This window comes from Anomaloglossus baeobatrachus, chromosome 2 (genome assembly GCF_048569485.1).
Source record: "Anomaloglossus baeobatrachus isolate aAnoBae1 chromosome 2, aAnoBae1.hap1, whole genome shotgun sequence".
Lineage (NCBI taxonomy): Eukaryota > Metazoa > Chordata > Amphibia > Anura > Aromobatidae > Anomaloglossus > Anomaloglossus baeobatrachus.
This window is the reverse complement of record NC_134354.1, coordinates 660,662,858-660,678,265: the sequence shown is the minus strand read 5'-3', so window position 1 is coordinate 660,678,265 and position 15,408 is coordinate 660,662,858. Positions and strand designations below refer to the sequence as shown.

Below are 15,408 nucleotides of genomic sequence, written 5' to 3'. Positions count from 1 at the left end.
CCTCATGACTGTCGACATCCTCACTCCGCATCCTCGGTCGGTGGCAGGCTCTCCCGCTTTTGCGACACCTGGCTGCCACGGGTAAAAGACCGTTGGGTGAGAGACATTCTGTCTCACGGTTACAAGATAGAGTTCACCTCTCGTCCCCCGACTCGATTCTTCAGGTCATCCCCGCCTCCCGAGCGAGCCGAGGCTCTTCTGCAGGCGCTGGGCATTCTGAAGGCAGAAGGGGTGGTGGTCCCTGTTCCTCTTCAGCAACAGGGCCACGGTTTTTACTCCAACTTGTTTGTGGTCCCAAAGAAGGACGGGTCTTTCCGACCTGTCCTGGACCTGAAACTTCTCAACAAACACGTAAAGACCAGGCGGTTCCGGATGGAATCCCTCCGCTCCGTCATCGCCTCAATGTCCCAGGGAGATTTCCTTGCATCGATCGATATCAAAGATGCTTTTCTTTGTCGCTCCATTGGGAGACCCAGACAATTGGGTGTATAGCTATTGCCTCTGGAGGCCACACAAAGTATTACACTTAAAAGTGTAAGGCCCCTCCCCTTCTGGCTATACACCCCCAGTGGGATCACTGGCTCACCAGTTTTGTGCTTTGTGCGAAGGAGGCAACACATCCACGCATAGCTCCACTTTTTAGTCAGCAGCAGCTGCTGACTATGTCGGATGGAAGAAAAGAGGACACATATAGTGTCCCCAGCATGCTCCCTTCTCACCCCACTGTATGTCGGAGGTGTTTGTAAGGTTGAGGTACCCATTGCGGGTACGGCGGCAGGAGCCCACATGCTGATTCCTTCCCCATCCCTTTTTACAGGGCTCTGGGTGAAGTGGGATTTACCGGTCTCCAGGCACTGAGACCGTGCTCCATCTACAGCCCCTGGAGAAGATGCTGGATGGAGCGGAGTACATCAGGGACATGGCCCTGCTTCCTCAAGGTACTCTGTGTCCCCGTGCATTTGGCGCTCACACCGCAGCATGCTGGGTGTTGTAGTGCGCCGGGGGACATCAGCGCTGCGGCGCCTGTGCCATGGCCTCATTCAGCTTTGCTGAAGCAGGCTCACTTATGGGAATTGGTCGCGCCGGCCGCTGGGACTGCGGCGCGGCTGGCACTTGTAGTGCGCCAGGGACTTCAGCGCGGCCTGCGCTTTTACGGCGGCCGCGCTGATAACTAGAGTCCCCGGCTTTTGCGGCCTGCTTCCGTTCGTTCCCGCCCCCAGACCTGCCAGTCAGGAGAGGGGCGGGATGCTGGCCACTTCTATGAATCGGTCGCGCCGGCCGCTGGAACTGCGGCGCGGCTGGCACTTGTGGTGCGCCGGGGACTTCAGCGCGGCCCGCGCTTTTACGGCGGCCGCGCTGTTAACTCGAGTCCCCGGCTTCTGGGCCTAGTCTCCCTTCGTTACCGCCCACAGCCCTGACAGTCAGGGTAGGGGCGTGACGCTGCATAGAGCAGAGCTGAGAGCTGGAGTATGTTTTGCATACTCCACCCCTCTCACTGTGTGCACTGTGAATCCGGATTCCCGCACTTTCTCAGGCACGCCCACGGCTTCCTTCTCTACAAGGACACCGGCAGCCATTAGTGTCAGTTTCTGTACGATACAGAGACAAGTGTGGAAGACCCTGGCATTCTGATAGTCACACAATCGCTGTAACAGGCGTTAAGCAGCACCTGTGGTGCTAACCCCACTAGTGCAGAAGTGCACTTATAGATATGCTTGTACTATATACATTGCACTGTTTGGTCGCACGTTGTATATACCCTCCTGGATTATGCGGAGGAGTTATCAGCATATTCTCTGTGTAAAACAAAGGTGCAGAACCACATGTTTTTCTATACAGCTGGTACAGCATGTACGGCTATACGGCCGGCAGGTACATAGACTCCCATTGTATGCACTAATGGCCAGGGGATGAGGACGGTGTCTGCAGTATTTACTGACAGTTTTTCTGAGACTATGGCTATGATACTAGAAGCCTAGCAGTCCAGACATGTCTCTCACAATATGGGCACTGTTGAATCATTGATCCATGGCCCCCCTCAGTGTGAATAACTAACAGCTCCGGGAATGTCACACGCATCCCAGAGTCACGGCTCTGCACGGACGTCAGTCCCAGACAGCCTAAGTGGGCTCGCTATGAGCGGCCTCGGTTTCATCAGGGTCCTAACAGAAGGACTCGCTGTGTAATGAGGCGGAAGTAGCGGCTCAGGATTCTGATCCTGAGACCGCTCTCAATCTGGATACACCTGATTGTGACGCCATAGTAAATAATCTTATAGCGTCCATCTATAGAATGTGGGTTATTTCTCACAGCTCCTCCAGTGGAGGAGTCAGCTTCACGTATTTTTCTGGACCACTCTGCCTTCAGAGAGGCAGTCCAGGAACACCACGCTTATCCAGATATGCGCTTCTCCAAACGGCTTAGGATACACGTTATCCCTGTCCCCTGACTTGGTCAAGGACTGGACCCAATGTCCCGAGCGGCATCCTCCAATCTCCAGGCTTGTAGCTAGATCCATAGTTGCAGTGGGAGATGGAACTGCAAACTCAAAGATGCCACTGACAGACAGATGGATCTCTGGTCGAAAGCCATCTAGGAGGCTGTCGGCGCACCGTTGGCTCCGGCATTCTCTCCCTTGGGGCACTCCAAGCTATTTCAGCTTGTCTTACACAGATTGACACGGTTACACGTACATCTGTGCCGCAGGTGGCATCCTTAACCTCTCAAATGTCTGCATTTGTTTCTTACGCGATTCAGGTTGTCCTGGACTCTGCGAACCGTGCGGCGGTAGCCTCCGCTACTCCGTGTTTTTAAGCAGAGCCTGGTCTGCTCGTTAAGTGAATGGAAGGCAGATTCTGCTTCCAAAAAAAAAAAAAAAAAGGTTGCCTAACCAGTTGCCTTTTTCTGCTGACCGACTGTTTGGTGAGCGTTGGATGTAACCATCAAACAGTCCAGGGGTAAGGATTCATCCTTTCCTCAGCCCGGACACAACAAACCCCAACAGAGCAAGAGGCAGTCGGGGTTTTCGGCCTTTTCGAGGCTCGGGCAGGTCCCATTTTTCCTCGTCCAATGTGGACTCAAAAGGATCAGAGGAGCTAAGATTCTTAGCGGGCTCAGTCTCGCCCAAAAAAGCGACAGTCTGAAAACCCGCTTCCAAGGCGGCTTCCTCATGACTTGCGGCCTCGGTCGGTAGCAGGCTCTCCCGCCTTGGCGATATTTAGCTGCCATAGGTCAATGACCATTGAGTGTGAGACATTCTTCTCGTCCTCCAACTCGATTCTTCAGAATTTCTCCACCTCCCGGCCGGGCCGCTGCTCTTCTGCAAACAGGGTGCACTCTATAGGCAGAAAGAGTGATGACCCCCGTTCCTCTTCAGGAACAAGGTCACGGTTTTTACCCCAAATTCTTTGCGGTACCTATAACAACGGGCCGTTCCGTCCCGTTCTGGATCTAAAAATGCTCAGCAAGCTCGTGGACACCAGGCGGTTCCGGATGGAATCCCTCCGCCATGTCATCGCCTCAAGGTCCCAAGGATATTTCCTAGCATCATTAGGCTTCAAGGATGCTTATCCACACGTGCCGATTGATCCAGAGCACTAGCGTTTCTACGCTTCGTTATAGGAGACGAACACCCTCTGTTCGTAGCTCTACCTTCCGGCTAGCGACAGTCCAACTGGTCTTCGCCAAGGTCAGGGCAGCAGTAGTCACAGTCCTGCACTCTCAGGGTCACTCTGTGGTCCCGTATTTAGACGATCTACTTGTCAAGGCACTCTCTTAGGAAACATGCCAACACTGCCCGAACGTTGCGCTGGAGACTCTCTAGAGTTTTGGGTGGATCATCAACTTTTTAAAGTCAGATCCGACCCCGACCCTATCGATAACATATCTAGGCATAGAGTTTCTTACTCTCTCAGCGATAGTGAAGCTGCCGCTAGACAAACAGCATTCACTACGGGCTGCAAGCTCTTCTTTAAGAACCAGTCGCACACATTGAGACGCCTCATGCACTTCCTACGTAAGATGGTAGCAATGGAGGCAGTTCCTTTCGCGCAGTTTTACTGCGTCCACTACAATGGGACATTCTCCGCCAATGGGACGAGGAGTCGACGTCCCTCAACAGAGTCGTCGTTCTTTCTCAGGCGGCCAAGTAATCTCTACGGTGGTGGCTTCTTCTCACCTCTTGGTCAAAAAGAAGGTCCTTCCTATCCCCGTCCTGGGCGATAGTTACGACAGACGCGAGTCTATCAGGGTGGGGAGCAGTTTTTCTCCACTACAGCGCTCAGGGTACGTGGACTCAGCAAGAGTCCACTCTTCAGATCAATGTTCTTGAACACAGAGCAGTGTATCTTGCCCTACAATCCTTCCAACAGCGGCTGGAAAGCAAGCATATCCGACTTCAGTCGGACAGCTCCACAGCGGTGGCATACATCAACCACCAAGGAAGAACGCGCAACCGGCAAGCCTTCCAGGAAGTCCGGCAGGTTCTGATGTGGGTGGAAGACACGGCATCCACCATATCCACAATTCACATCCCAAGTGTGGAAACTAGGAAGCTGACTTCCTAAGTCGCTGAGGTGTGGCCGAAAGACTATGGTCTCCTCACCCGGACGGGTTTCAGGAGATCTGGCGCCGCTGACAGAGGCCGGACGTCGATCTAATGGCGTCACGGCACAACAACAATGTGCCAGCTTCATGGCACGGTTTCACAATCATCGAGCTCTGGCGGCAAACGCCTTAGTTCAGCATTGGTCGCAGTTCCAGCTACCTTAGGGGCCACCTCTGGCATTGTTGCCCAGAGTACTGCGCTAGATCAAGACCGACTGCGGCCGCGCCATCCTCGTCGCTACAAATTGGCCGAGGATGTTGTGGTACCAGACCAATCAGACTGGCTGTCTCAAGGGCCATTCTTCCATTTGAATTCTACGGCCCTCAACCGGATGGTGTGGCATTGAGTCCTGGAACCTAGTGTCGTCAGGATTACCTCAGGACGTGGTTGCCACCATGAGACAGGCTAGCATACCAACGTCCGCCAAGATTGACCACAGGACGTGGAAGATGTTCTTATCTCGGTGCTCGGCGCAGGGTGTTTCTCCCTGGCCGGTTGCATCGTCTATGTTTCCTTCCTTCCTGCAATCTAGGTAGGAAAATGGGTTGTCGCTCAGTTCCCTTTAGGGACAAGTCTCAGCGCTATCTGTATTTTTTCAGAAACGACGACTTCCTCAGGTACGCACGTTCCTACGGGGAGTTTGTCTTCTCAGCACTCCGTACAAGCGGCCGTTAGAGCCCTGAGATCTGAACAAGGTTCTAATTGCTCTCCAGATGCCGCCTTTCGAGCCTTTGAAGGATGTCTCCCTTCCCGTTTTTCACGGGAAGTGGCCTTCTAGTAACGGTCTCGTCTCTTAGGAGAGTTTCCGAGCTAGCAACGCTCTCATACAAACTCCCTTCCTGGTCCTTCACCAGGACAGGGTAGTTCTGCGTCCGGTTCCGGAATTTCTCCCTAAGGTGGTATCCCATTTTCATATCAATCAGGATATCACCTCACCTTCTTTGTGTCCTCGTCCAGTCCATCAATTTCAGAAAGATTTGCATCTGTTGGTTCTGGTGAGAGCACTCAGGTTCTACTTCCCGCATGGCGCTCCTGCGCCACCCGGATGCACTCTTTGTCCTTGTCGCTGGTCGGCGTAAACAGTCGCAAGCTTCCAGATCCACCCTTGCTCGGGGGCTCGAGGAACCAATTCTTGAAACCTACAGTTCTACTGGGCTTCTGGTTCTCTCAAGGCCGAAGGCCCATTCTACCAGAGCCGTGGGTGCATCCTGGGCATTACGGCACCAGGTTACGGCTCAGCAGGTGTGTCAGGCACCCACCTGGTCGAGTCTACTTACTTTTACCAAGCATTATCAGATGCATACCTACGCTTCGGCAGACGCCAGCCTAGGTAGATAAGTCATTCAGGCGGCGGTTGGCCACCTGTAGGAGAGGGCCGTTTGACGGCCCTATCATGAGGTATTCTTTTACCCACCCAGGGATTGCTTTTGGACATCCCAATTGTCTGGGTCTCCCAATGGAGCGACAAAGAAGAAGGGAATTTTGTTTACTTACCGTAAATTCCTTTTCTTCTAGCTCCAATTGGGAGACCCAGCACCCGCCCTGTTTTCTCGGGGTTTTTCTGTTTTTTCGGGTACACATGTTGTTCATGTGGTATGGTTCAGTTCTCCGATGTTTCCTCGGATTGAATTGGTCTTTAAACCAGTTATTGGCTTTCCTCCTTCTTGCTTTGGCACTAAAACTGGTGAGCCAGTGATCCCACTGGGGGTGTATAGCCAGAAGGGGAGGGGCCTTACACTTTTAAGTGTAATACTTTGTGTGGCCTCCAGAGGCAATAGCTATACACCCAATTGTCTGGGTCTCCCAATTGGAGCTAGAAGAAAAGGAATTTACGGTAAGTAAACAAAATTCCCTTCATCTCCGCGTACCGATTGCTCCAGAGCACCAGCGCTTCTTGCGCTTCGCCATAGGGAACGAACACCTGCAGTTCGTGGCACTGCCGTTCGGCCTGGCAACAGCCCCACGGGTTTTCACCAAGGTTATGGCTACTGTCGTAGCGGTCCTCCACTCTCAGGGTCACTCGATGATCCCGTACTTGGACGATCTGTTGATCAAGGCACCCTCTCTAGAGGCATGCCAACACAGCCTCGACGCTACCCTGGAGACTCTCCAGAGTTTCGGGTGGATCATCAATTTTCCAAAGTCAAATCTGACACCGACCCAATCGCTGACATACCTTGGCATGGAGTTTCATACCCTCTCAGCGATAGTGAAGCTTCCGCTGAACAAGCAGCGTTCACTACAGACGGGGGTGCAATCTCTCCTTCAAGGTCGGTCACACACCTTGAGGCGCCTCATGCACTTCCTGGGGAAGATGGTGGCAGCAATGGAGGCAGTTCCTTTCGCGCAGTTTCACCTGCGTCCTCTTCAATGGGACATCCTACGCAAATGGGACAGGAAGCCGACGTCCCTCGACAGGAACGTCTCCCTCTCGCAGGCGACCAAAGCTTCCCTTCGGTGGTGGCTTCTTCCCACTTCATTATCGAAAGGGAAATCCTTCCTACCCCCATCCTGGGAGGTGGTCACGACGGACGCGAGTCTGTCAGGGTGGGGAGCGGTTTTTCTCCACCACAGGGCTCAGGGTACGTGGACCCAGCAAGAGTCCTCGCTTCAGATCAATGTTCTGGAAATACGGGCAGTGTATCTTGCCCTGAAAGCGTTCCAGCAGTGGCTGGAAAGCAAGCAGATCAGAATTCAGTCAGACAATTCCACAGCGGTGGCATACATCAACCACCAAGGCGGCACACGCAGTCGGCAAGCCTTCCAGGAAGTCCGGCGGATTCTGCTGTGGGTGGAAGCCACGGCCTCCACCATCTCCGCAGTTCACATTCCAGGCGTGGAAAACTGGGAAGCAGATTATCTCAGTCGCCAGGGCATGGACGCAGGGGAATGGTCCCTTCACCCGGACGTGTTTCAGGAGATCTGTTGCCGCTGGGGGGTGCCGGACGTCGACCTCATGGCGTCCCGGCACAACAACAAGGTACCGGCGTTCATGGCACGGTCTCAAGATCCCAGAGCTCTGGCGGCAGACGCCTTAGTTCAGGATTGGTCGCAGTTTCAGCTCCCTTATGTGTTTCCTCCGCTGGCACTGTTGCCCAGAGTGTTACGCAAGATCAGGGCCGACTGCCGCCGCGTCATCCTCGTCGCTCCAGACTGGCCGAGGAGGTCGTGGTACCCGGATCTGTGGCATCTCACGGTCGGCCAACCGTGGGCACTACCAGACCGACCAGACTTGCTATCTCAAGGGCCGTTTTTCCATCTGAATTCTGCGGCTCTCAACCTGACTGTGTGGCCATTGAGTCCTGGATCCTAGCGTCTTCAGGGTTATCTCAAGACGTCATTGTCACTATGAGACAAGCTAGGAAACCAACGTCCGCCAAGATCTACCACAGGACGTGGAAAATTTTCCTGTCGTGGTGCTCTGATCAGGGTTTTTCTCCCTGGCCATTTGCCTTGCCCACTTTTCTGTCCTTTCTTCAGTCCGGATTGGAAAAGGGTTTGTCGCTTGGCTCCCTTAAGGGACAAGTCTCTGCGCTCTCTGTGTTTTTTCAGAAGCGCTTGGCCAGACTTCCACAGGTACGCACGTTCCTGCAGGGGGTTTGTCACCGTTACCGTTCTGCGGGGCTTCCGGTTCCCTCAGGGCTGAAGGCCCATTCTACCAGAGCCGTGGGTGCGTCCTGGGCTTTGAGGCACCAGGCTACGGCTCAGCAGGTGTGTCAGGCGGCTACCTGGTCGAGCCTGCACACTTTCACGAAACACTATCAGGTGCATACCTATGCTTCGGCGGATGCCAGCCTAGGTAGGCGAGTCCTTCAGGCGGCGGTTGCCCACCTGTAGGACGGAGCCGTTACGGCTTTATTATGAGGTATTATTTACCCACCCAGGGACTGCTTTTGGACGTCCCAATTGTCTGGGTCTCCCAATGGAGCGACAAAGAAGAAGGGAATTTTGTTTACTTACCGTAAATTCCTTTTCTTCTAGCTCCAATTGGGAGACCCAGCACCCGCCCCTGTTTTTTTGTGTACACATGTTGTTCATGTTGAATGGTTTCAGTTCTCCGATATTCCTTCGGATTGAATTTACTTTAAACCAGTTTATAATTTTTTTCCTCCTTCTTGCTTTTGCACCAAAACTGAGGAGCCCGTGGGAGCACGGGGGGTGTATAGGCAGAAGGGGAGGGGCTTTACACTTTTAGTGTAATACTTTGTGCGGCCTCCGGAGGCATAGCCTATACATCCAATTGTCTGGGTCTCCCAATTGGAGCTGGAAGAAGAAGGGAATTTTGTTTACTTACCGTAAATTCCTTTTCTTCTAGCTCCAATTGGGAGACCCAGACAATTGGTACGCATAGCTCCACAGATTAGCCAGGGTTGATTTGGAAGCCTGTGACCCTTTACGCTGGCCAGCGACAAGGACAAAGAGTGCATCCGAGCGGCGCAGGGGCGCCGTACGAGAAATGTAGAGTCTGAGTGCTCTCACCAGATCTAACAAGTGCAAATCCTTTTCACATTGGTGAACTGGATGAGGACAAAAAGAGGGTAAGGAGATATCCTGATTGAGATGAAAGGGGGATACCACCTTAGGGAGAAATTCCGGAACCGGACGCAGAACCACCTTGTCCTGGTGAAACACCAGGAAGGGGGCTTTGCATGACAGAGCTGCTAGCTCAGACACTCTCCGAAGTGAAGTGACTGCTACTAGGAAAACCACTTTCTGCGAAAGGCGTGCGAAAGAAATATCCCTCATTGGCTCGAACGGTGGTTTCTGAGGAACCATCAGCACCCTGTTCAGATCCCAGGGTTCCAACGGACGTTTGTATAACAATGGCAGCGGCGGTCAGCGCGGTAGTCCCCAATACACTACACACCCAGCCACGCTGCAGCGTGTGATGGCACAATTGCGGTCAGCGCCGCGGTCCCCGGCGCACTAACACACCCAGCAATGCTGGAGTGTTTCTGTGCGCGGTCCCCACGGGGACACGGAGTACCTCAAAGTAGCAGGGCCATGTCCCTGACGATACTCGGCTCCATTATCCAGCAGAGTCCCCAGGAGTTGTGGATGGAGCACGGTCTCTGTGCCTGGAGACCGATTAGGATCCCACTTCACCCAGAGCCCTAAATGGGATGGGGAAGGAAAACAGCATGTGGGCTCCAGCCTCCGTACCCGCAATGGATACCTCAACCTTAACAACACCGCCGACAAGAGTGGGGTGAGAAGGGAGCATGCTGGGGGCCCTGTTATGGGCCCTCTTTTCTTCCATCCGACATAGTCAGCAGCTGCTGCTGACTAATCTGTGGAGCTATGCGTACCAATTGTCTGGGTCTCCCAATGGAGCGACAAAGAAAAGGAATTTACGGTAACTAAACAAAATTCCCTTCTTTCAGGATGCGGCCATACACCAGGATGATGGGGGTATATGAGCAGGATAGGGGTTTATTATGAGCAGGCTGGGGAGTATATGAGCAGGCTGGGGAGTATATGAGCAGCCTGGGGAGTATATGAGCAGCCATGAGGAGTATATGAGCAGCCATGGGGAGTATATGAGCAGCCATGGGGAGTATATGAGCAGCCATGGGGAGTATATGAGCAGCCATGGGGAGTATATGAGCAGCCATGGGGAGTGTATGAGCAGCCATGGGGAGTGTATGAGCAGCCATGGGGAGTGTATGAGCAGCCATGGGGAGTGTATGAGCAGCCATGGGGAGTGTATGAGCAGCCATGGGGAGTGTATGAGCAGCCATGGGGAGTGTATGAGCAGCCATGGGGAGTGTATGAGCAGCCATGGGGAGTGTATGAGCAGCCATGGGGAGTGTATGAGCAGCCATGGGGAGTATATGAACAGGACATTACCCCATAACAGTGTCAGCAGCAGATCCTCGCCCCATAAGTGTTTCATGACCACATTTTTTGCTTAAAATTTTATTTTCCCATTTTCCTCCTCTAAAACCAGGGTGCGTCTTATGGTCTGGTGCGTCTTATAGTCCGAAAAATACGGTAATTGTTGGTTTTGCTGCCATCATACCTATTAGATTGTCAGACTGTCCCAAGATTGTGTAGGTCTGCAAATGGTCACCTAGTGTGTAAAGACCTCTTTATGGTGGCCGTCGGCAATTAAGGGAATAACTATGCCTATTCTATGGAATGGAGCAGTATTGAGAGAGCTGCCACGTTACCAAGAACAGTCCAAGATCTGTCCCCTTTCATTGTGGGCACCAGTTCTGTTGCAGACCTCGAACAACTGAAGAAAAAGGCGTTGACGTCAAAATCAATAAAAATAACAAAGCTTTGCTCCTTTATTCAAAAAACATTAAAAAGGTATAAAAAGTGTAATCACTATTGGTTACAGATGGAACATACCGCTATTCCATGAAGGTGGATGTTCTGACAGTCGGGAGCATACCGGTCTGCCCTAAAAGGGACACTAGACATTAGATGTGTATTGGCAGATCTTTTTGGGTGACAATTTGACTAGTTATTAACAATACACTGTGATTAATGAATGCATAAACTCCAATATTACTGTATATATAAAAATATGATATGTGCCCACGGGTGTTTGTACCTGCGGATATATCTGCAGGTACGGCCGCAGGTTTCCCGCAGCTGTTCGTCGGAATCCGCAGCTTTTTTAGCTGTGGTAGTATAGCAAAATAGCTGCGGTAAACCTGTGGACATTCATGCGGATTACCTGCGGAAGGCCCAGCCCTATCTCCATAGTGGAGGGCCGGGATTTCCGCAGGAAATTCCACAGAAAGAATTGAAATGCAATTACGTGCGGCTGTGGGACATCCACAGCATGTTCCGCAGCCGCACATATCCGCAGCATGGACGCAGCCCTCCCCATGTCCCATAGGATAACATGGGGAGTGTCTGTACATGCTGAAATTTGCAGATTTATTTGGAAAATCCAGAAAATCTGTGGTTTTTCCACAGATAAATCCGCAGGTTTAATGTCACGTGGGCACATAGCCTTACATTCTCTTAGAGCCACCTCCCCTTGCCCACACTTTCGTAACTTGGAAAACCCCCTTAATGCTCATTTCCTTTTAACTATTTTTTTACTGCTTAGAATGGCTTGGCGATGAGTTTGGCGCCCATTAGCTTCTTGTGGATGAAGGACAGGATATTATGTAGCGGTTACCTAGTGTGTATGGTTCCCTTACTGGCCAGTTTTTCAGCATCTGATCGAAAAATTGATTACCATTTTATTATGAAAACGAACCACTAAAAGACCAAGCAATTGTAAATATGTTATGATATTGTACATTGGTTCCTAGCACCCTTGTGGGTGTATAATGCACTTCCCCATGACCATAGCTATTGTTACCCCTGCTCTTACTTGTCTACCTTTTATCTACTATCTACATGAAGGTGACAGGGGGTGTCCGCTACTGTACATGCCTGTTTTAATCAATTTGGGACCCTTGCAATCCTCCACCTCCGACAGTGGCAATATGCTTTCAGCATTCTCAAAAAAGCCCCCAAAATTCCAATATGTCTTATTTTCAGTGAAACTGTAGACACAACTAAATTAAGGGCCCCCATAGGCTTTAGAAAAGTGTCAGCTGTGAGTGATCAATCACCCAGCTTCTATCCCTGCCAATACATAGGGGACACGAGCTGAGCCCTCCTATCGAAGAGCCACTGCCAGAATCATTAGTTTAATGTCTGAATATTGTGTTTTTTAATACAATAACTTTTCCCCCATAACCTTGTCGCATATTATGTTATTCAAAATGTTTGTGTTTTTTATTTTATTTGCATTCTGCGATTATATTTTTTCCTTCCTTATGTGAAAAATGATTCATGTGCTTTAGCACCGCGCCTAACACGGTCCATTGCTGACCTTCCAATTCTGCAGCTTTATTACTCCTGTAATCTATATGGCAATTATTCATATACTCGAGTACCACATTTTAATTTTTTAATTCAGCATTTCAATAAATTAAATTAAATGAATAAAAGTGAATTATTCATCAGAACATTATAGAATATAATCTTTTTAAATTCAATGTAAGGCTACGGGCCCATGTTGCCTTTTATTGTGCTTCTTTTCTGCACTTAAAAAAATCATGTTTTGGCAGGAAAAACGCAGCAGAATAAAAACATCATGTTTAATTGCATTTGTACATTTTTTCACATGCATTCTTTTCCTGCCTCTCTTCCTGCTTCTTTTGATGCTTTTTTTTTTGTTATGGCGATCGCAGGGTTTACTACACTGTACCCCCGCGTCGGGTCTCCGGCTGATGTTACTGCTGGGACCCGGCTCTCACTGCCCTTAGCGGTGCCCACGCCGCTCCCGGCATTTTAACCCCCTGAAAGCTGCGATCAATGCGATTGCAGCATTCAGGAGGCAGGGAGAGGAATCGCTCCTCTCTCCCTGGTGATCGGGTTTCCTGTAATTTGATCACAGGGGTACGATTGCTGCCATGGTAACCCTGGGTCGTCCTCATGATGACCCCGGGTTACTGAGCTACAGAGAGCCTCACAGACCATGCTGTATGCATGACCTTTAAGGCAAAGTGCTGCTCTATAATTCCTTGTAGTGATAAAGCTCTGCAGGGAATTATAGAAACGCAGAAAAAAAAATGCAAAAGACAATTGGCATGTAGCTTCTTTTTTCAGCAACAAAGTCTGCAAGAAAAAAAAGAAGCAGCGTGTGCACACCAAATCAGGATCTTCATAGACTTTGCTGGGGTGCTTTTTCCTTGCTTTTATTGATTGATTAAAATGAGCAAAAAATAAAATGCCATGTGTGCACATAGCTTTAAGGGTTTCAGCTGCCATTTAGATAAGGGGAAGAAAAGCCTACTAGCGCCATCCTCCCACTTTTCAGTCTTTCATCTTGTGTATCCAGAATAGTCATTAATCCATGAAGAATCCCGGTCAGCTTGTTGCATAGTTCTGTCAGTCTTCCAGTAAATTTGTTGCAAAACTGCTGAGAGATGTCAGTCAGCTGTCACGATGCATCTCAATAACATTTGAGTCATTTTATGTACAGATTGCTAAAAATAAGGTTGGGTATGTGATATGAAATGCTCATCATAGTCCCCATCTGTCTGGAAGACAAGAATACATCCTGCGAGATGAAGCTGGAACATTGGGTTCTTTATATTATAAGTTACTTCGCATGTCACTGGTCCGTTCATTTAAATGTTCCCTAAAATGTATTGTCAATGTAACTGTTATATGCTAATGTATCCTATTCATTATAGGAGTCAACCCTTCCAGTCTGGGTGTGGTGGTGATGCAGTTGAATGTACCCAATGGTCCTCAAGGAACGTCCCAAAACCCACCAATGGTTCAGTGGAACCACTGCAAATATTTTAGTGTTGATCAACGGCAGAAACCTGAACATCTATATGGTGCTGATGCTAGCACTCAGGTAGGAAGATGGGATAATTCTCTGCTCTATGGAACAAGGTGGTTATAGTGGAATATCACTACAGAGGAAAGTACATGACCGTCAGTCCTAACTATTGATTTAATTCCTTCTTTAAAGGGGTATTCTCGAGTTGTCTCTTGAGCAGCTCAGAGCTGTGCAGTCTCCTTACAGTCTCTTTACTTCATTGTTTCTGGCAGGGCGGGTACTCCTCATTGAATGACAGATCTGGTGAGTAGCAGAGGTGTAGTATTAGGCCATGGTCACATGCAGTGATAGTTTTTATGCATTTCACAGTACCAGCAAAAGCTATGATTTCAGAAATCTCATGCAAACGCTTATTTTGTTTTTTTTTCTGACTGAATTTGAAATCTGCAGCATGTCAGTTCTTTCAGCGTTTTCGCATTTTTTTTTTTGTTCATCCATAGAAAGCAATGATAGAGTGCAAAAACATAGCAAACATTGATATTTACGTATTGTAGACAAATCATTTATGGTCCTCTCAAAATAAAAACAGGAAAACCTGTGTTTTGAAAATGGTGTATTTGCTGTTAAAAGAGCAGGTTTTGGATGCAAAATTACTGTTTGCGAACATTGCATTAGTCTAACTAAAAAGCTAAGCAGAAAAAAAAAGCTCCGCACAGTTCTGCTGGTTCACGTTTAAAGGGAACCTGTCACCACTTTTTTGGCGTAGAACCTGCAGCCACCACTACCGGGCTCTTATATACAGCATTCTAACATGCTGTATATAAGAGCCCAGGCCACTGTGAGAACATAAAAAACACTTTTTAATACTTACCTAACGGTTGTGCTGTGGGCCATATGGGTGTCTCCGTTCTCCGGTGCCGGCGCCGCCTCTTTCGGCCATCTTCATCCTCCTTCTCTAGCTGCAGTGCATGACGCTTCCGACATCATCAAAACTCACCGGCATTCAGGTCCTGAGCAGGACAGATCAAAGTATTGTAGTGTGTCTGCGCAGGATCAGCGAGTGTGTATGATGTAGGACACGTCATGCACCCAGGCTTCAGAAAGAGGACAAAGACTGCCAAAAGACGCCCATTAGGCCCACCGCAGAACAGTTAGGCAAGTATTATAAAGTGTTTTTTATGTTCTCACAGCGGCCTGAGCTCTTATATACAGCATGTTAGAATGCTGTATATAAGAGCCCAGTGGTGGTGGCCGCAGCTTATACGGCAAAAAAAGTGGTGACAGGTTCCCTTTAATGGTTTGTTTTTCGGTCTACAATAACACTACATTTACACATAGAGATAGCATTTGAAAAAGCACACAGCTCTGGACAGAAAGATTTAAAAGATTAATAGAAGCAGCTCAGCAGAAGCAAAGATGGAGGAGAACGAGGTGAGCAAGTAACTGCTGTATAGAAATAATTTGGCTGGAGAGAGATGACTGGAATATAAAG

At 49.7% G+C, this 15,408-nt stretch overlaps 1 protein-coding gene across 2 annotated transcripts in view; it reads left to right on the top strand.

The window, feature by feature from the left end:
• Positions 1-15,408, top strand: part of R3HDM2 (R3H domain containing 2) — a 282,716-nt gene that overhangs the window by 244,694 nt on the left and 22,614 nt on the right. For both annotated transcript variants that reach the window (XM_075337072.1, XM_075337071.1), the window contains one exon: positions 13,822-13,991. In XM_075337072.1, coding sequence (XP_075193187.1) covers positions 13,822-13,991 — 170 coding nt within the window. The remainder of the gene's footprint in view (positions 1-13,821; positions 13,992-15,408) is intronic.